The sequence below is a fragment of the Triturus cristatus genome, chromosome 5_1, assembly GCF_964204655.1.
Source record: "Triturus cristatus chromosome 5_1, aTriCri1.1, whole genome shotgun sequence".
Taxonomy (NCBI): domain Eukaryota; kingdom Metazoa; phylum Chordata; class Amphibia; order Caudata; family Salamandridae; genus Triturus; species Triturus cristatus.
Genome location: NC_140587.1, coordinates 79,117,162 through 79,138,284, shown reverse-complemented (window position 1 = coordinate 79,138,284; position 21,123 = coordinate 79,117,162). Strand labels below are relative to the sequence as shown.

At 48.6% G+C, this 21,123-nt stretch overlaps 1 protein-coding gene across 6 annotated transcripts in view; it reads left to right on the top strand.

Annotated features, from left to right (window-relative positions):
• LOC146830241 (uncharacterized) overlaps positions 1-21,123 on the top strand; it is a 649,260-nt gene that overhangs the window by 328,813 nt on the left and 299,324 nt on the right. For all 6 annotated transcript variants that reach the window (XM_085604449.1, XM_085604447.1, XM_085604446.1 and 3 more), the window contains exon 6: positions 3,179-3,206. In XM_085604449.1, the coding sequence (XP_085460575.1) occupies positions 3,179-3,206 (28 nt within the window). The remainder of the gene's footprint in view (positions 1-3,178; positions 3,207-21,123) is intronic.

Sequence of the window (21,123 nt, the reverse complement as noted above, 5' to 3'; positions counted from 1 at the left end):
TAGAGGGATCCTGGTGGGTCACCAGTTATCCTTCAGTAGCCCCTCAAGTCGACCTCTGCCCCCTCTGTCAGTCTTAGGAGGATTATTGATGTCACTCATAGAGGGATCCTGGTGGTTTTCCAGTTATCCTTCCTCAGGCCTCCTCTGCCCCCTCTGTCAGTCTTAGGGGGGATTCCTTCTATTGATGTCACTCTTAGAGGGATCCTGGTGGTTCTCCAGTTATCCTTCAGTAGCCCCTCAGGCCGACCTCTGCCCCCTCTGTCAGTCTTAGGGGGATTATTGATGTCACTCATAGAGGGATCCTGGTGGTTCTCCAGTTATCCTTCCTCATGCCTCCTGTGCCCCTCTGTCAGTTTTAGGGGGGATTCCTTCTATTGATGTCAATTATAGAGGGATCCTTGGGGTTCTCCAGTTATCCTTTAGTAGCCCCTCAGGCCGACCTCCGCCCCTTCTGTCAGTTTTAGGGGGGGATTATTGATGTCACTCATAGAGGGATCCTGGTGGTTCACCAGTTATCCTTCCTCAAGCCTCCTCTGCCCCTTCTGTCAGTTTTAGGGGGGGATTATTGATGTCACTCATAGAGGGATCCTGGTAGGTCACCAGTTATCCTTCCTCAGGCCTCCTCTGCCCCCTCTGTCAGTCTTAGGGGGGATTCCTTCTATTGATGTCACTCATAGAGGGATCCTGGTGGGTCACCGGTTATCCTCCCTCAGGCCTCCTCTGCCCCTTCTGTCAGTCTTAGGGGGGGATTATTGATGCCACTCATAGAGGGATCCTGGTGGGTCACCAGTTACCCTTTCTCAGGCCTCCTCTGCCCCTTCTGTCAGTCTTAGGGGGGGATTATTGATGTCACTCATAGAGGGATCCTGGTGGGTCACCAGTTATCCTTCCTCAGGCCTCCTCTGCCCCTTCTGTCAGTCTTAGGGGGGGATTATTGATGTCACTCATAGAGGGATCCTGGTGGGTCACCAGTTATCCTTCCTCAGGCCTCCTCTGCCCCCTCTGTCAGTCTTAGGGGGGATTCCTTCTATTGATGTCACTCATAGAGGGATGCTGGTGGGTCACCAGCTATCCTCCCTCAGGCCTCCTCTGCCCCTTCTGTCAGTTTTAGGGGGGGGGACTATTGATGTCACTCATAGAGGGATCCTGGTGGGTCACCAGTTATCCTTCCTCAGGGCTCCTCTGCCCCTTCTGTCAGTTTTAGGGGGGGATTATTGATGTCACTCATAGAGGGATCCTGGTGGTTCTCCAGTTATCCTTCCTCATGCCTCCTGTGCCCCTCTGTCAGTTTTAGGGGGGATTCCTTCTATTGATGTCAATTATAGAGGGATCCTTGGGGTTCTCCAGTTATCCTTTAGTAGCCCCTCAGGCCGACCTCTGCCCCTTCTGTCAGTTTTAGGGGGGGATTATTGATGTCACTCATAGAGGGATCCTGGTGGTTCACCAGTTATCCTTCCTCAAGCCTCCTCTGCCCCTTCTGTCAGTTTTAGGGGGGGGATTATTGATGTCACTCATAGAGGGATCCTGGTAGGTCACCAGTTATCCTTCCTCAGGCCTCCTCTGCCCCCTCTGTCAGTCTTAGGGGGGATTCCTTCTATTGATGTCACTCATAGAGGGATCCTGGTGGGTCACCGGTTATCCTCCCTCAGGCCTCCTCTGCCCCTTCTGTCAGTCTTAGGGGGGGATTATTGATGTCACTCGTAGAGGAATCCTGGTGGGTCACCAGTTATCCTTCCTCAGGCCTCCTCTGCCCCCTCTGTCAGTCTTAGGGGGGATTCCTTCTATTGATGCCACTCATAGAGGGATCCTGGTGGGTCACCAGTTACCCTTTCTCGGGCCTCCTCTGCCCCTTCTGTCAGTTTTAGGGGGGGATTATTGATGTCACTCATAGAGGGATCCTGGTGGGTCACCAGTTATCCTTCCTCAGGCCTCCTCTGCCCCTTCTGTCTGTCTTAGGGGGGGATTATTGATGTCACTCATAGAGGTATCCTGGTGGGTCACCAGTTATCCTTCCTCAGGCCTCCTCTGCCCCCTCTGTCAGTCTTAGGGGGGATTCCTTCTATTGATGTCACTCATAGAGGGATCCTGGTGGGTCACCGGTTATCCTCCCTCAGGCCTCCTCTGCCCCTTCTGTCAGTCTTAGGGGGGGATTATTGATGCCACTCATAGAGGGATCCTGGTGGGTCACCAGTTACCCTTTCTCAGGCCTCCTCTGCCCCTTCTGTCTGTCTTAGGGGGGGATTATTGATGTCACTCATAGAGGGATGCTGGTGGGTCACCAGTTATCCTTCCTCAGGCCTCCTCTGCCCCCTCTGTCAGTCTTAGGGGGGATTCCTTCTATTGATGTCACTCATAGAGGGATCCTGGTGGTTCTCCAGTTATCCTTTTGATTGCCCGATGAACCTCTCCCCGTGTCAGTGCTGCATTAGTTTAAGGATTGGTTCTTTTGCGCTCAGGCAAAGATTCCCATTTGGGGGTACCGGTAGGTGTCTAGTGCCAAACACCTCAGGACCCCGTCCATGAAGACTTCTTTGTACTGTCTGACTGTTCTTAGAAGGTTCTCCAGTGTGAAGTTGCACAGCATATAGAGGCCAAAGTGGAAACCCCCCCTCCAAATGGAGGTAATCATACTGTACAGTATCAGCTATGGGTTTGAAGCACTTCCCCTCAGCCACAACTAAAATCAGGGCACAGTCCAGCTGCAGCCTCCTTCCATTATCAAATGGCGCCGTATCCACGGCTGATTCACACCCTCTAGGCACAGCGGCGTCACCCGCGTTCACACCAGGTACGAGTAATGCCGGCAGTACATGCTTTACCCAGGTTGGCAAGTTGGATCTCACTTCTTTCCTAGGAGGGTGGAAGAGTCTTGTTAGTGAAGGATGTTTCTACCACGGGACGTTCCGCTGGGGGGAGTTCACCCTCCTTCCCACCCTCCCCTAGGTGTCCTACATGCAGTAAATAGCGCAGTCTCTGCCAGTGTCTTACATGTATGTTTAAAGTCTTTATCACCGGCCTGCTGCATTGTAAATGGTTCTGAATGTCAAAGTGAAGTTGTTATGGAGCTGAGCAGTCAGCAGCCCACCCCAAGTGCCCCCCTGGCTGTGTCTGCCCCATGCCCTGCCTTGCACAACCCTGTCCTGACATTGGAACTAAAACACAACACTTTCTTTTTCAGGATGCACAGGAAAAGGAGAACGCACTAGGTATGAAAACATGTTATTAATTATTAAAATCATAATTGTTAACAGAGACTGAAGGGTGTTCTTCTGCATCTGTGTGTGAAGTGTTGGAAGCCACTATCTAATGGGTGCAGCGACATGGGTTTCAGCTGCGCATCTATTACAAGCTGAAGGGCTTCATCCTTTGCTCTTGTTACCATGAGGCTAGAAGGCACTTGTTGGACTGGACTCTCTACTGCTCACCGCATGTAACACAAGCAGAAAGCAGACTGACTGCACTTTTGTAGCTTACATCCCGCGCCTGGGGGGCAGGGTCACACTAAAATAGTAACGCCATGCTGCGCAACCAGAGTCGCTGTGTTGCGGTACAGGGAGGGAGCAAAAAAAGCCATGTTTACTAAATATGGCCGGCTGCCGCTCTCTTCCGTGGAATGAGGCTTCTTATGCTGCCTAGCATCACATACACACATTGAAGCAATAATGCAATGCTGTGTGCATGCTGTCTAGCGCAGGTTTTATAATGTATATTGTACAAAATACTATGCTAAGACAATTTATTTTAACATTTCTAACACATGTAAGGAGAAATAAAGGCATTTTCCTACATTTCACCTGTCTCAAGGAGGTGTCACTTGCTTATGCAAAGCCTTTTCGAACAATTTCAGTGTGCAGGGCTTTGAATCTAAAACTGTCGCTGGCTGACCTGGAACTTCCTGGCACCACCCATGGAACATCCCCTTGATGCAAAGTAGTGCACAGCAGCACAACACTCGATGTCCTTGCTTTGAGTGCACGCTTCTAGTGAAAAAAATGTTCTGTGCTGGAAAGTGGTACATGTTTGTGCCACAGTGCATTACTGGCATGACTTTGTTCTGGACAAATCTTCCCCTTGGGCTCTTGGCCTGGAGGGGTTCATGGAATGTTGGTTTATAAACTTTCGGAGAGATTCTGTGCAGCCCTGCTCACGCTGAGCTTTCAAACCCTTGGGGGATATTAAGTCAACATGAACTGAAGCAATTGAGTGGGTGGTTCAATCAAGCCCAACCCTCATACCCTAAGCAGCATATGGTGAGATGCTCCCTTGAAAAACATTAAAATATTTTGTGCACAATTTCTTGACGATCACTTATGTTGGGGGATTAGGAAATCAGTAAAATTATAATTATTAATATTTTGTTTAGTAGAGTTATCCCATATGCATGTTTTAGTAGCGCTATCCCAGGTGCTGAATTCTACTGGTTTCAGTAGTTATCCCAAGTGAGTGATTTTAGTAGAGCTTTCCCACGTACAGGATCCTGCAGGTTTTAGTAGAGCTTTCCCACGTGCAGGATCCTGCAGGTTTTAGTAGAGCTTTCCCACGTGCAATATCCTGCATGTTTTAGTAGAGCTTTCCCACGTGCAGGATCCTGCATGTTTTAGTAGAGCTTTCCCACGTACAAGATCCTGCAGGTTTTAGTAGAGCTTTCCCACGTGCAATATCCTGCAGGTTTTAGTAGAGCTTTCCCACGTGCAAGATCCTGCAGGTATTAGTAGAGCTACCCTACGTGCAAGATCCTGCAGGTAATAGTAGACCTACCCTACGTGCAAGATCTTGCAGGTATTAGTAGAGCTACCCTACGTGCAAGATCCTGAAGGTTTTAGTAGAGCTTTTCCATGTGCATGATCCTGCAGGTCTTAGTAGAGATGCAGTCTCCAGGGGTGCCATCAGGTGATTGTCCGAGAGGTGCGCTTTAACAAAGGTGTGACTACAAGCCCCTCTACCCCTGCAGATCATGAGGCATATTTCTGACTAAACAAAAATTCAGCGTGTCAGTGGACAATCGTATGTATTAAGTATAAGGTGTATACACATTAGGTGTGCTCCTCACCATTTCCAGTTCACAGAATTCTTTAGGAGTGGTACGCACAGGGCTGGCCCTCGTGTGTTCCTAAAGAAAAGCTTTTAGGGGACAGCTCGAAACATGTCCACCCAATACTTGGGATACCACATTCATTACAGTTAGGTTTTTCCCTAGTATTAACCGCTGATTTTAAAACATACCGACTAGGAGCGGGAATAAAATATTAGCTCACTAGCTAGGTATTTTTTTATTTAAAATTTTTTATTTATTAAAGACTTGCAACCTTGACATTTGCTGGTTCTAATGTACATATAATTACAGTTTCCATCTTTTTTGTCGGTAACTTAAGTACATCATACATCTGGCATGCGTTATACAGTTTGTGCTGAATAACCACTTCTCCATCACTCCTCATCGTCTGATACTGGACCTGTTGTCGGAGGGGCGCAGATACCTCCCCTAAATTTATTCCATTTACCCCCATTCTTTCCCATCTTTTAGGGCATCCTCCGTGAACATAGGTGACTTTTTGGGCCGCCATGACCATATCCATATCCCTGCACCACTCTTCAGCCGTCCCCCCCCCCCCCCCCCTCCCCCAATGCTTGGCCACATTTTGCTTTGCTATTGTCATACCACGGGCTGCCCAGGCTTGGGCTGAGTTTTTCAGATCTGTTGGCTCCCAGACGTTCAGGAAATAGCGCCTAGGTTCAGGCAGAACAGGACTAGCGCTAACCTTGGAAATGATGTTTATTACTGCCGTCCAGTACTGTTTGATTACCTGGCATTCCCAAAGTCTCTGGTAGAAGGTGCCTACGTCACCGCATTAGCGCAGGCAGCACTGATGAGTGGTTTTACCTATTTTGTATAATGTTACTCTAGTAAATTAGGTCCTATGCAGCACTGTCAACGGAATGAGACGTAGCCTAGAGGAAACCGCAACAACCCTCGGGGATTCTATCGCCTCCTGCCAATCTGTGTCGTCCAAGTCACCCACTTCAATCTGCCACTGTGCCCTAAGCTTTTGCAGCCGGTCTAACTGATTGTTGACGATCTTCTGGTAAATCAGGGAGATCGCACTTTCGTCCATGTGGTCTGTCAGGAGTCTGTCCTCTAATGGAGAGGCTTCAGGGAGGATCGTGTCTAGTGGGACAGCCGCCTCCAGTGCGTCTTTGATCTGTAAGTAGTGAAAAAGCTCAGTGGGGGCCATTTCGTATTGCACTTGTAAGTGAGCAAAGGTGACGGCTCTCCCCCCTTTCCAGAGGTCGCCCAGTCGGGAAATCCCTATTGCATCCCATTTCTGAAATCCTATACTCGCTAGCTAGGTATTTTTAAACTATTTCTTTCCCACTCCACATCACTGCACCACACATATTTTCAAAATTAAGTGCCCTTACGTGGTTCGTAAGTCGCAGCACGCCTCAATCCGCAGCAGATTGAGAGGACCCCAATGATGAAGCACGCCACCTAGGGGCAACCCCGGTGGGTGAGGGGACTCTAGAAAAGAATTGTTCTATCTGGAAAGAGGGTTTTTCACACATGCTCAGTGGAATCCCTGTTCCTCCTAATGATTAGGTTTCTTATTCAGGTATTCCGGATGTTGTGGAATTGTATTAGTAGAGCTACCCCACATGCTAAATTCTACTACTGGTTTTTTGTAGAGCTATCCCATGTGCAGGATACTAGGGGTTTTAGTAGATCTACCCTATGTGCTAGATTCTACTAGTTGTAGTAAAACTATCCCACGTCCACGATCCTGAAGGTTTTAGTAGAGCTATCCCACATGCTGAATCCCACAGATTTTTGCAGAGCTATGCAATGTGCTCAGATCCTGCAGTTTGTAGTAGAGCTATCCCACGTGGAGAATCCTGCAGATTTTAGTACAGATGTCCCAGTTGCGCGATCCTGCAGGTTTTTGTAGAGCTATCACACATTCTAAATTCTACTGTTTTTAGTAGAGCTATCCCACGTGCTCGATCATGCAGGTTTTAGTAGAACTAACCACGAACTAGGTTCTATAGCTTTTAGTAGAGCTATCTCACTGTAGGATTCTACTGGTTTTCATAGAGCTCATCCACGTGCATGACCCTGCAGGTTTTAGTAGACCTACCCCAAGTGTTATCTTCTATTGGTTTTAGTGGACCTATCCATTTTGCATGACCCTGCAGGTTTTAGTAGACATACTCAAAGTGCTATACTCTACTGGTCTTCAAAGGGCTATTGTACGTGCTAGATTCTGCTGGTTTTAGTCGAGCTATGCCAAAAGCATGATCTTGCAGGTTTTAGTAGAGCTATCAATCAATCAATCAGGTAATTATAAGCGCGCTACTTACCCGTGAGGGTGACAAGGCGCTGGGGGGGAGGGGGTACTCTACTCTGTTCAGCCAAAGAGTCAGGTCTTGACGGTTTTCCTGAAGGTGTTCAGGGAGGGGGCGAGTCTGATGACTGCTGGTCGCTCGTTCCAGGTCTTGGCTGCAATGTGAGAGAACAATCTTCTGCCTGCTCAGGCCCTGTGGATGTGCAGGGTTTCAGCCGATGCGAGGTTGGACAATCGCAGGTTTCTTTGGGGTACTTGGAAGTTTATTCTGTCGTTGAGGTTTTTGGGTCTGTTGTTGTGTAGGCATTTGTAGGCGTGAGTGAGGATTTTGAAGATAACTGTCCTCTCCACTGGGAGCCAGTGTAGTCGCCGTAGGTGTTGGCAGATGTGTTTGTGCTGGAGGATACCGAGGATGAGTCTGGCCACGGTGATCTGTATTGTTTGGAGTTTGCAGAGTAGGCACTTGTTGATGCCAGCATAGAGTGCGTTGCCATAGTCCAATCTGCCAGTGATGAGTGCCTGAGTGACTGTTTTCCTTGACTCGGGAGGATCCATTTGAAAGTCTTGCGGAGTATGCAGAGGGTGTAGAAGCAGCTGGAGGGGACGGCGTTGACCTGTCGGTTCATGGCGAAGGATGAGTCGAGTACGATGCTGAGGTTTTTGGCGTGGTCTGTGGGGGTTGGGGGCTTCCAAGGGCGGTGGCCCACCAGGTGCTGTCCCATGATGTAGGGGTGGTTCCAAGAACGAGGACTTCTGTCTTCTCGGCATTAAGTTTTAGGCAGCTGCTGGTCATCTAGACTGTGACTTCTTGCATTCCTTTCTGGAAGTTGAGTTTTGCGGTGGTGGGGTCTTTGGTAAGGGAGAGGATGAGCTGGGTGTCGTCGACATATGATACGTTGATAAGGCCTTGTGGTCAGACGATGTCTGTGAGGGGGGCCATGTAGATATTGAAGAGGGTTGGGCTCAGAGACGACCCTTGTGGGACTCCGCAGGTGATTTCCATGTGGCGGAGAGGAAGGGCGGTAGCCTGATCCTCTGGCTTCTTCCAGTGAGGAAGGAGCGGATCCAGTCTAGGGCAGTTTTTTGTATGCCGGTGTCATGTAGTCTGGTGACCAGTGTACAGTGAGAGACGGTGTCAAAGGCTGCGGACAGGTCGAGGAGGATGCGGGCTGCGGAGTGGTCTTAGTCCAGGATAGTGCGGATGTCGTCTGTTGGCGGCGAGTAGGGCGGTCTCGGTGTTGAGTTTGGTTCGGAATCCGGTTTGTGACGGGTCGAGGACGGCGTGTTCTTTGATGAATCATGTCAGTTCCCTGTTGACTGTTTTCTCTGCCACTTTGGCTGCGAAGGGGAGAAGCGAGATGGGCTGGTAGTTTTTGAGGTCGGTGGAGTCGGCCGTGGGCTACTTGAGCAGGGTCCTGACTTCGGCGCTTTTCCAGTCGTCTAGTAAGGTGCCTGTTTTGAAGGTGATGTTGATGGTGTGTTGCAGTTTGGGTGTGATGGTGTCTGTGGCTCTGTTGTAGATGTGCAGGGGGCACGGGTCAGTGGGGCCCCTGAGTGGATGCCTTTCATGGCCACGGCGGTGTCCTCGGTCGTGATTGGTGTCCAGTTGGAGATGGTGGGCTGGCTTGTGTCTTGGGCAGGTGGTGGGCTGGCTGAGGCATCTAGTGGGTGGTAGATAAAGTTGTAGAGAGTTTGGATCTGGCGTGCTAGATTTTACTGGTTTTAGTGGAGCTGTCCCACCTGATAGATTCTACTGGTTTGAGTACAGCTATCCCACGTGATGGATCCTATAGGTTTTAGTAGAGCTGTGCCACAAGCTGGATCCTTTGAGTTTTAGTAGAGCTACCCTACAAGATAGATTCTATTGGTTTTAGTAGAGCTATCTCACTGCTAGATTGTACTGGTTTTAGTAGAGCTATCCCACAAGCGCGATCCTACAGGTTTTAGTCAAGCTACCCTGCCTGATAGATTCTACTGGTTTTAGGAGAGCTATCCCATATGCACGATCCAGCAGGTTTTAGTACAGATATCTCACTGGTAGATTCTACTGGTTTTAGTACAGCAATTCCACATGCTGCACCCTATAGGTTTTAGAAGACCTGTCCCACATGCTGGACCCTATAGGTGTTAGTAGAGCTTTCACACATGTTGTGGCCTGGGTTCTGTTCTTTGGTTCCTATTTATTCTCCCCTGATGAAGATCATGAAAATCCCCCCCACAGGTCATAAACTAATAGAGAGGGGCCCCGATTAAGAACAGATGGGTTGGTTTCACTGGGGGAGATTTGGCAACAGTTGATCACAACTGACCCGGTGTACCTGCACATAAATTTTCCAAGTTTGGAAAAATCCAGCCACTAAATTTGTCCAATTGGGTAGGAGCTGTGGACACAGCCCAGACCACCCCCTCCCAAACCCATGAGGAGCATGGGTGCCCCCCTGCTTGCTGCATCTCCCCCTCCACAGTCACTTTGTTGCATCTATGCCCAGTGACCCCAGCACTGATTCTACCCCTTTATTTACTTCATGCTCAAAGCAGGTGGTAATTGGAAGGAGAAAATGACCTGTTAATCTGGCCGGAATTTGAACCTGCAAACCAATTTGTACCGTTCACCTGCTGTACCCCATTCTTTGTGGAATAACTTGAAATGACCTAATTGAAGCCCCTGGATACTGAGCCTGCCACTTGCCCCAGTTTTCCTGCCGGAGTTTTCCTTCCTGGGTTTTCCCTCTCACCATTCTTCCCACTAACAGACCAGGGCCGTAGCATGTCCACGCCAAAGGTGCACCAAATGGAAGCCCATCTGCCCCCGGACCGCTCCCAGCACCACAAACCTTGGCCCTCCCGCCCCCTGAAAACACACCATCGTTGAGCTCTACACCCTCAAACCCGAACTCCGCAACAAACACTGCCACTGCTCTTACCCATATGTTCCACGGAAGGTCCTTTCGGCTGCACCTGCACCCACTGCCACTTCACCTGCCACAGCACACACACCAGCCCACCAACCAGCCGCACCCCGAACACACCACAGCCACCTCCTGAACAAAAACACCAACTTGAATGCGCCTTTCTCACTATGCAAGCATTCTTTTGAATTATCTTACCTCATTGCCACCCTCACACAAACATAATCTTCCTCACTGAGACCTGGCTCATTCCCACATCTGCCCCAGACATTGCCACAGAGATCCCCGACAGACATAAAATCACTCACCAGAACCGCACCAACAAGTTGGGAAGAGTAACAGCCATCATCTACAAAGAGACTCTTCAGTGCACCACCAACATGACAACACCACCACCCCCATGGAACATCTCAACTTCAAGCTCCACATGGAGGACAAGACAACCATCAGAGGCACCCACGCATTCCTACCCCCAGGCACACGCTCCAGCTTCTCCAACACCATCGCAGACTTCATTGCATCCCTAGCCTTAGGCTCCAAGGACTACATCATCCTCGGTGACCTAAATTTCCACATCAACTATCCCAGTGAAAACAACACCACACACCTCACCAACAGTATGAGCAGCCTCGGATTAACCCAGATCATCCACGACCCTACACACACCTCAGGACACATGCTGGAACCAATTTTCACCTCCACCAAACGCTTCAAATGCGGCCACGTCACAGAACTCACATGGACTAATCACTCCATTGTTCACTTCTGCCTCTCCAGCCCCCTTACCATCACCCCCAAGATGACCAGCGTCCCCCACCGGAGTTGGAACGAAATCTCAGCATCGACTCCATCAAGAGCAACATCTAGAGAAAATCCTCCAAAAAGGCCAGCTGCTACAGCCAAGAACTCAGAAAAGTGAAACTAGAGAGCAAACTGTTGGAGAGGAGATGGCACTTTGCAAGGAAACCTCTGATAATGCAGTCTTCAAGACCTCCCTCCACCTCTACTACAGCCTGCTGAGGCCAAGAAAGAAAACAGTCCTAGTCGATGCATCAAAACCAGTGCCAACAACAGCAATGGACTACTCAACATTGTTAAGGAATTTTCTAACTTGGCTGCCAGCAAAACCAACATCACCCCCTCACAGGGGCTGTACAACAACCTTGCCGACTTCCATGACAAGATTGCAACCATATACAGAAACTTCGAACCCCAAGCTACACCTACAGACTTCCTCGACAAATATGCCGCCACCGCAACCAACTAAAGCTAAGGTACTTGAGAAGATCATCAACAAGCTTGTCACGACACATCCGGAGCAAAACCAGCTACTCTGCACCTCCCAATTCAGCTTCCGCAGCAAACACCCTGATTGCAGCCACTGATAACACCTGAACCCTCCTTGACTGAGGAGAAACAGAAGCTCTAACCCACCTCGCCCTCTCGGTAGCCTTCGAAACTGTATCCCACTGCACACTGATTGAAAGACTCCACCATATCGGCATCCGAGGGGACAAGCTCAGATGGATCACCTCCTTCCTCATCGGAATAACCCAGAGGATTAACCTCCCACCTTTCACCTCCGAACCCAAAGAGATCACCTCTGGTGTCTCCCAGGGCTCATCCCTCACTCCCACTTTGTACGTATATAAGAACCTGCAGGCCAACATCGTCAGATTCCATGGTCTCAAAATAATTTTCTACGCAGACAACACACAACATATCCTCTCACTCACCGATGACACCACCACCAACACCCACAGATGCATGACAAGCTTCGCCGACTGGATGTAGAACAACTGCCATAGACAAGACAGAAGTACTGATCTTAGGCAACAGCAGCAACACATGGAACGACTCCTGGTGGACTAGTCCTAGAATGCGCTCCCACTCCCTCCAACCACCCAGAAACAATCATCATTGACAAAAAATCACCTTAAAATTACAGATCAATGCTGTCTCCTCCGCCTTCTTTCAAACTCTGCGCAGGCTATGTAAGATCTTCAAGAGGTTTCCCCTATGCAAGAGAAGCACCATGACACAGGCCCTCATCACCAGCCGAATGGACAACGGCAATGCCCTCTACATAGGAATCACCGCACATCTCCTATTGAGACTTCAGACCATACAGAACAACGCAGCCAAACTCATCCTCGGCTTTCCCAGACAAACACACATCACACCCCATCTCAGGCAACTCCACTGACTCCCTGTACAGAAGAAATGCTACTTCAAGCATCTGACCCACGCACAAGGCTCTACACAACCAAGGACATGCCTACTTTAACCACCAGCTGTACTTCCACCAATTGCCAAGAAGACCACGCTCCGTCCTTCTTTCATTTGCCCATACTCTCTGCATTTACCGAAGCAGAAGTGGGGTGCGCTTCTTCTCTCACATCACAGCAAAGACCTGGAACAGCCTCCCCACGCACCTCTGGATCATCACCTCACTTCCAGAATTCAGAATGACCCTCAAGATCTGGCTGTTCGAATAAGCCTCCGGGACCTGCAAGCGCCAGAACACCCTATCGAGTGATTAGCCATGCTTTATAAATCCTGATGTATTGGTAGGTGCGGGGATACCAGGCAAAAACATTATTTCTGGCTCACGATACCCCTCACCTATATCCAGCTCACTCACCATCAGTGCCAAGTAGAAAAAAGTTCCCTCTAGCACTAAGAAAATGATGACTGAGGATCAGCTACAAGTGATTCCACTCAAATACCAACTTGAAATATTTTGGAAATTCATTCATTTTGTCAAAATATCAGATTGTAATTTTAAGGAAAACATAAACTTTTCTCCGAACACCAGCCTTTCATTTTCATTATGTAAACTTGATTTTTTATAAACACAATCTTGAGTGTTTCAGAAAATACACTTATGCTGAATCTAAATTCCATTTTTTTTAATAAATGACGATATTTTGTTCACAAACATTAGTGTGCCTTTTTCTGAACATTTTATATTTTCTACAGGTATCACGTTGTCCCTTTTCTGTGTATTTTCTCTTTGTCCTAATAGGAAATCGCAACTTAGGAAAAGTCGTATTTTAGATGCAGAATGATGTCAGATCAGTAATTTGACAAAATACAGGGTGTGGCTATGAGCCTGAAATCTAGCAAGATGCTGGAAGGAAAGAGTGCTCGTAGCTGACTACGTGAAGTGCTTTTTAGCAAATCCTGGATAACACCATGTCCAAGGATGATGGGGACAAGGATTCTGGCATCAGTAAGAGGAAGGTCACATTTTTTGAGGAGTTGGTGCTTCTAACAGGAGAATGTGTGACATACATGGACCAGCTCCTTGGGAAGGCATCATTTACTGTTGCAGAATCCCAGAAGACCAAATATAGAACAGCATCCTGGAGAAGGTGAACTCCCTTGGTGCGACTCAGAGGACCATACCTGAAATCAGGAAACATTGGTATGACTTGAGATCCTGCACACAGGAGAAGGTGGCCAGCAGGATGACTGAAGGTCGTGGCACGGGTGCTGGACCCTCCAAACATCCCCCTCCCCCTCCCTTGGAATCACTGATCGAGGGGTCACTGGAACCAGAGAGTGTGGTGGGAGTTTCTAACATTGACAGCTCCAATCCTTCAGGCACCAGCCAGAGTAAGTTTACTCCCCTTTACTTTCTTAACCTAACAAAATGTGTGTAATTCCCCATGTAAAACACCACAGCTAATAAAACTCCATTTTGATTTATGTTTTACCTTGGCTATGTATCATGGAAGTTGAAGTACGCCAAAGTGTCATGCTGTACTGTGTGTTGATGACTACACTACACAGATCTATGCATCTGAAACATGTCACAAGCACATGAAGCACACTTACAACAATATTGTGCAGAACCATTACCCATTTATTAACACTGACTATATACATGCATTTCCATAGATTACACTCAGGACGTGTAGCTGAAGAAGCTGAAGAAGCTACTGATACAAACATGGTGATGGAGAACAACACAATTGCAACTCCTATGCCCATCAGTCCAACTCCAATTTCCAGGAGAGCAAGTGTTGCACCACTACCCAACTTTGAGGAATATTCCTGGGGAGAGGATGTGGTCTAACGGCTAGGGCGGTTGACTTCGAAATGGGGGAACTGGGTTTGAGTCTTACCAGGGACGGTCAACATCCTGTGATTCTGGGCAAATCACTCAATCTCTCCGGGCCAAGCAAAATGAATGTGTCCATCTGTAACACAACTGGTGTCTATGTAAAGTGCTCCGATACCGTCAGTTTGAGTTTGCACTATCAAAAACTCCAAAAATAATAAAAATGAAATAAATCCCAAAGCAGGGACACCACTGCATCTGTGGGCAAGACACAAAGTTGGCGTCGAATCCAACCAACAACGGTCCCCAATGACAATGTGTCAGATGACATGGCAGCTAGTTCTTCTGTGTTTTCTGGCCAGGAGAAATAAATCATCTTGGTACAGCGCCTGCAAGATAAACAAATAGAACTGTAAATAGGCATCTGCCAAGCATGTCCAAATCAATGAAGCAATTGCAGAAAAAGGGCAAGACATGTGGATTGCTCCTGTGGAGAAGGAGCAACATCTGCAGAGACACAGGCACAGGCAGCACGGGGCAAGCTTTGATGCCTTCACTCGGTCAATTAATAGATTGGCAGCAGCCACGACCACTCATGCAGGGAGAACTGTCAATATTCAACATGACGTGGGGCACTGCTGTTAGGATGTTGCATATGGGCTAGTACAAGTAACCACAGCCCTTGAAAACATTCATACACACAAACTGTATGTCCACAACATACTGCCACCATCTGAGAGTGAAGACGGCTCTAGCATCAGTGCCACATCTATGCAAGAGGGATGATGTACCAGGCGTACACGCTGAGACACCTCTGGACCTGACATGGCCCCGCTTCCACAGCCCAGTTTTGCAGAGAAGGCTTCCAACGCCAGAGGCCTGAAAAAGTGATGCCTCTGATTAGTCAGACTCATGGGTTTGCTATGTATGGTTTTTTTATTGCATACTTTGTTGCTTTTTTGAAACAATGTTACATCCATAATGGTTACAGTTCATTAAGGAGAGATACATTATTGTCACAGCCTGAATAAGACGTGGTATTTCAGTTATGTACCATGCATTCCCATCATGTGTGATGTCTATTCATTAGATGATGTCATCGATCTTACCTCAAAGACAGTTGTTGGTGATTGCTGTCCCCTAAGCCAACAACAACGCTGCAATACAGCATTATGATTTGTCTGAATGGCGTGGATCAGCGCTCTGATGGTGACCGGGACAATTGCATGTTCCCCACCAGGCTGTATAATGCAGTCTGGTGGGGTCCATGCAAAGTGCGCATGACTGTCTGGGGGGCCAGGACGGCGGCCAAGCAGTCATGTACACTCCGAGTGTGAAAACCACTCCTTCCCATGTGCCTCCAGCCCCGCCCCACCCTAACCCAGCCCCGAACCTGAAAAAAATAAAATGACAATTTATTTATTTTATTTATTTTAAAGGTTTTATATAGCGCTGGCTAGACCCGGAGGTATCAGAGCGCTTTACATGAGTGTCAGACCATAGTTGCAGGTTACATCGTTACAAAGGTTACACAGTTATTAGAGCTTGGCAAACATAGTTACATGTAAGGTTGAGACCAACAAAAAGGACATTTGCGTAAGGGAAAAAAGCAGGCAAGGGGAGAGATTCAGGGGAGGAGGGTTAGGAGCAGGGGAAGTAGACAGAGAATGGAGGAGGGGAAGAGAAGGGGAGGGTGAGAGACACAGCATGGAAAGAGGAGGGGGAGGGTGACGGGGACACAAATCGGTGAGTGGCTCCCTTGGCGCTGTGGACTCTCTCAGCGGGTTCGCTGAGACTCCAGAGTATAAATATTGGATCATTCCCCCACAAGGGGAGAAGGAGTGCTTAGTCAAAGGGCACAAAAGGACAGGGGGCTAGGCGGTGTAGTAGGCAGGGGAAGTAGACAGAGAATGGAGGAGGGGAAGAGGAGGGGAGGGTGAGAGACACAGCATGGAGAGATGAGTGGGGTGACGGGGACACAAACCGGTAGACGAGTCAAAGCTGCGTCCATAGTCCAGTAAGCTGTGATCCCAGGGAAAGTAAACAGAGAATGGAGGAGGGGAAGGTGAGAGACACAGCATGGAAAGAGGAGGGGGAGGGTGACGGGGACACAAACCGGTAGGCGAGTCAAAGCTGCGTCCAAAGTCCAGTAAGCTGTGATCCCAGGGGAAGTGGTATCATTTGCCCATCTCTGTTGCGAGAGGCTCCCTATACACAGTGGACTCTCTCAGAGGGGTCTCTGAGACTCCAAGGCCTACATACTGGATCCTTTCCCAAAAAGGGGAGAGGGAGTGCTTTGGCAAGGGGTGCCATACCATACCTCTACAGTGAGTGGATCCCTAGGCGCTGTGGACTCTCTCAGCGGGTTCACTGAGACTCCAGAGTATAACTATTGGATCTTTCCCCAACAAGGGGAGAAGGAGTGCTTTGTCAAAGGGCACAAAAGGACAGGGGGCTAGGCGGTGTAGCAGGCAGGGGGGGGGAGAGATTTAGGGAATAGCAGCAAAGGAAGTAGACAAAGAAAGAAAGAGTACTAAATGGGAACAGACAGCATCAGTTAATGTTCGCGGCGATACCCTCCTACTGTCTAGATCCTCTATGGGAATACAGAGGGTTTTGGACATCTTTCACTCGTTTTGCAGGATCAGGGGTTTGGCAATAAACACCCAGAAAACAAAATATATGGTATTTAATGCAGGGCATTCTACCCGCCCCAACCCCCATCTGGATGGAATATTTCTGGAGAAAGTCTCGGTTTACGAATATCTGGGATTATCACTGACTGAGAAAATGGAGTGGGGAGTACAAACAAAGAAAGTTAGTTTCACATTAGCCCAGACCACGGGGGGCGGGGTTAGCAAAGTTACAGAGGAAGTGCACAAACAAGACGATTGGGCCGGTTCTGGAAGTGTATACGACCCAAGCTAGGGGGGCCGCCCTGTATGGGGCAGAAATCTGGGGATTTCTTCCATCGGACCATCTTTCTAACATCGAGAATTCTTTCATCAGACAACTCCTGGGTCTCCCGAATAGCACTCCACTTACACCGCTCCGTATGGATTTGAGAGTAGGGCCAATTGCAGTAGAGGTTGCTCTTCGACCTTTTTTATACTGGCGTCACCTATGGAGCAGAATTATCAGTGTACAGAGAGGAACTGAGGGAAGTAGTCAACCTCTATGGAGCCAGCAAAATCCCATGGCTGGCTCACATTAGGACCTCTTTAAACTCTATGGGAATGAGTAACCTATGGGATAGTGCTGAAGATAGCTGCCAGCTAACACCCAGGAAGGTTCTGTCCAAGAGATATAGGGACTACAATGTAACCTTACTGCAAGGGTGCTGCAAGGTGGGAACATTGACATCTTTTTTAGAAATAAAATCTCAATATTGGCTAGACCCTGTCATCAACGTCATGCAGCCACCTCTCGCTAAAAGGTTATATATTCAGTTTAGGCACAGTATCCTCCCCTTACGTGTTTTTGTTAGCAAGTGGGGGGGCTCTGCCACTAAGGGCTTCCCGACATGCATCCATATACCAGAGTCGGATCTTTCGTGCTCAAAGACCAGTGGGGAGACGCTCCTCTGCCTTAGCGGAGGAGCCGCCACTGGTGTATTAGTCTAAATCTTGGAATAAGTGCAGGACCGGACTGGCCGTTGCGGGCACCGGCGTCCCCCCGGTGGGCCGCCATGGTGGAAGCCGGTTTTGGGCCCCTGTGGGCCGTTTTTGTTAACTGGGGCCGGCAATTTCGGTCCCCTGTAACAAAATCAGCCAAAATCGGCCCTAACAAACAGCTCGGCCGCACTCCCCCCCCCCCCCCTCCCCAGGGAGGGGCAGCAAAGCATTTTGCCAGTATAAGTGGGATCCATTTTGAATGCCCCTGGTTTCACGTGGCATAAGATGGAGGATGAGGATAGCTTCCCAGGCAGCGGAAGCATGTTTCCTGAATTCCTATAGCCAGAGGGTGGCGATGCAGACACTGAAGGAAGGAGGATGGAGAGAGGACTACCTTTAGAACTCCCATGAAGGCTTTGTTCGTCAGGGGCTGCTGAGTCGTTCATCCTGATCATTACCACTGGTGAATTGAAGGGGTGAAATGTGGGACCGCTGGTTCTGTTGTTCAGGGTGCGAAGGTTCTTGGTCTTTTGTCTATCCCTGACTACCTGGGTTCCAATAATGTAGAAATTCATTCATGTTGTCAAAACATATCAGATTGCAATTTTAAGTAAACACATAAACTTTTCTCTGCACACCAGCTTTTCATTTTCAGTAAGTAAACTTGTTCTTTTATAAACAAAATCTTGTGAGTTTTAGAAAGACTCTTATCATGTATGCAAATGCTTCAGAGAGGCAGATGAAGACAAGGTGCAAACTTCTTTTATTTCATTGCGCCCATGTTGTGGAGAAAGACCCAGTGCTATCTACTTTAAACAAAGCTGTGTCTGGAGAGCAGCATGTGAAGGACACTTGAAACAGAATACACCCAAACCAGTTCTGAAGATTAAGGCAGTGGGTCCACATGCCCTGCTTTGTAAATGTGCATGTAAGTTGGAACCGAATCAACCATCGCACTTTGTTCCAGTTCCACTTTCTCCATAACCAAGGAAGGGAGTGATCCACAGAGTACTCAAAACTGTGTGGTCACAGCATCTGTCTGTCTGAGAGTCAGTCTACCTGGGGTGAGGAAACTTTACCTGAAGTCTGCCCGTTGCGACCGGAATGGTCCCTGCATGGTAAGCGAACATGTACCCCTGCCCTGAGTGCCCAAATGCATGTTTATCCAGTATCCTATTTTTGCCCTAGCATCATCTTAATCTGGTGTGTGCATAGAGGCTTAGGCCTGTCTATGACTATTCCAGGTCCAGGACCTATTATGTGACTTCTGTCCATTCCCTGAGTACATCACGTAAAGCAGTGGTGTCAGCCTTTTGTGTTTTGTGATTAATGGTGTGACCAATTCTTTTTATGATGACCAGCGAGAGTGCTGCCTACTGGCCCGCTCGTAAAACAGGTATCTTTACTTTTATTTTGGCCATGACATTATGCAAGTCTAGCGTGTGTGCAGAGGTCTGTGCTTGTCCATGACAATGTGAGGTTCAGCACCTGCCCTGTCACCAAGAAGGGTGCATGAAGCATGTCCTTAAAGTGAACGGAGCAGTACTGTCCTCGTCCTGGTTGTACCACAGAAGGTTGTTGTGGCCGCATATCGTGGATGGTGAATCTCTATTGTGAACAGACCTTTTTCTGTGCCATTGAGAGTGCAGTCTGCTGACCCCTCTCATATGAAGTTCTCCTGTGAAGTGAAACCCAGAATCTTGCACTGACTTTCCATTTGCATGTCAAATAAATGTGTATGTGCAGTACGTGTGTAGCACACGTGTGGTAGTAGGGCTCTCTGTGTTGCATGACTCTGGTTGAGCTTGGCATAAGATGGTTGGGGTGAGGATAATGTCGGGTGAGAGTAACATCCACACACATTGAAAGCGTATTGCGTATGGCCGTTTGGTGGATGGTAGGGGCGAGGGTTAGACTACAGTTTCTGTTGTTGAGGTAGTTTCTAGGTGGGTTCCCCCCTTTGTCAGTCCCTGAATACTCCTACAGGAAAGCCGATAACAGGATTGAGCAAAGATTTCACCGTTCATTGCATCCATGTTTGGGTTCTCCTGCTTGGAACGCCCCGATCGCTACCAGCTATAAGAGACTTGACTGCACAAAGGCTGGGTCTGGAGATCAACCTTGGCATTTAAAAAGAAGTGGCCCAAGATAGTTATGAAGGCGTAGGCGCCGGAGCCACACCCCCTGCATGGAAAAGTGTATAAAAGTGGGATTCAAATCATTCCACCTTGTTCTAGTTCCAAGTTCTTTGTGACCAAGGAAGAGACCAAGGAAGAGAGCACTCAACGAGCTACTGTGCCACGAGTTCTGGTGTCTGCATGGAAGGCACCCGTCCATGCACAAGTGACATCTACTGAATTCAGCGCTTTCTGCTGGAGGAGCTGAAAGTCTGCATAACCAGCAGCCTTCCTGCTGAGAGAGGGGAGGAGTGCGGCTGGTCCTGCGGGAGGAGACACTGTACAAGAGGAGAAGCGCCGCATGTTCCCAGCGTGAAACGTCCCAGAATAAAACTGATGAACCAGGAGAGTGTTCCAGGAGTGACCTGTGCTGTGAAAGGGGTCCATTGGTCTATGTCCAGTTCAGGATTGAGCCACCATGTAGCCAGCCAGTCTGCCTTGGGTGGAAGAGATTGTTGCTGCCACCAAAGAGAAGGAATCTGAGTCACTTCCGAAGCCTGGAGGCTGCAACTGTCCTTAGCCACCACCACCAGGAGCTGTGGAATTCACTGCCCCACAAAAGAAGAGTCAAGCCATGAGGACTTGGGTAAAACCCATGTCCTCTGCACAGCCATGACTACCAGGTACGTGTAAAACGCAGGGCTCAGCCTGCACTGCGAAACAATAGACTAAGGTAAATGGGCACGCGTCCACTGGAGACGACTTATAAAAGCAATGATGAAGACATTGTACTGAGCTGCTCCTTGAACCAGTGAGAACACTTTGAGCCATCAGCACCTGTGCTTAATCATTACTTGAACTCCTCGAAGGCTGGGGGTTGGTAATCGCAGGATCTCGAAGATGGCAGGAGGGGGAACTAATAACAGGAACCGAGGGGGTGCAGCACCTCACTGTTGAAACACAGTTTAGTACAATCCTTTCCTGTACATTATACTCAATAGACTAAGTTATGTTATGTTAGAATGACTTCTATAGCGCTCTGTTACCCAGAGGTGTCCTGGCGCTGTGCACTAC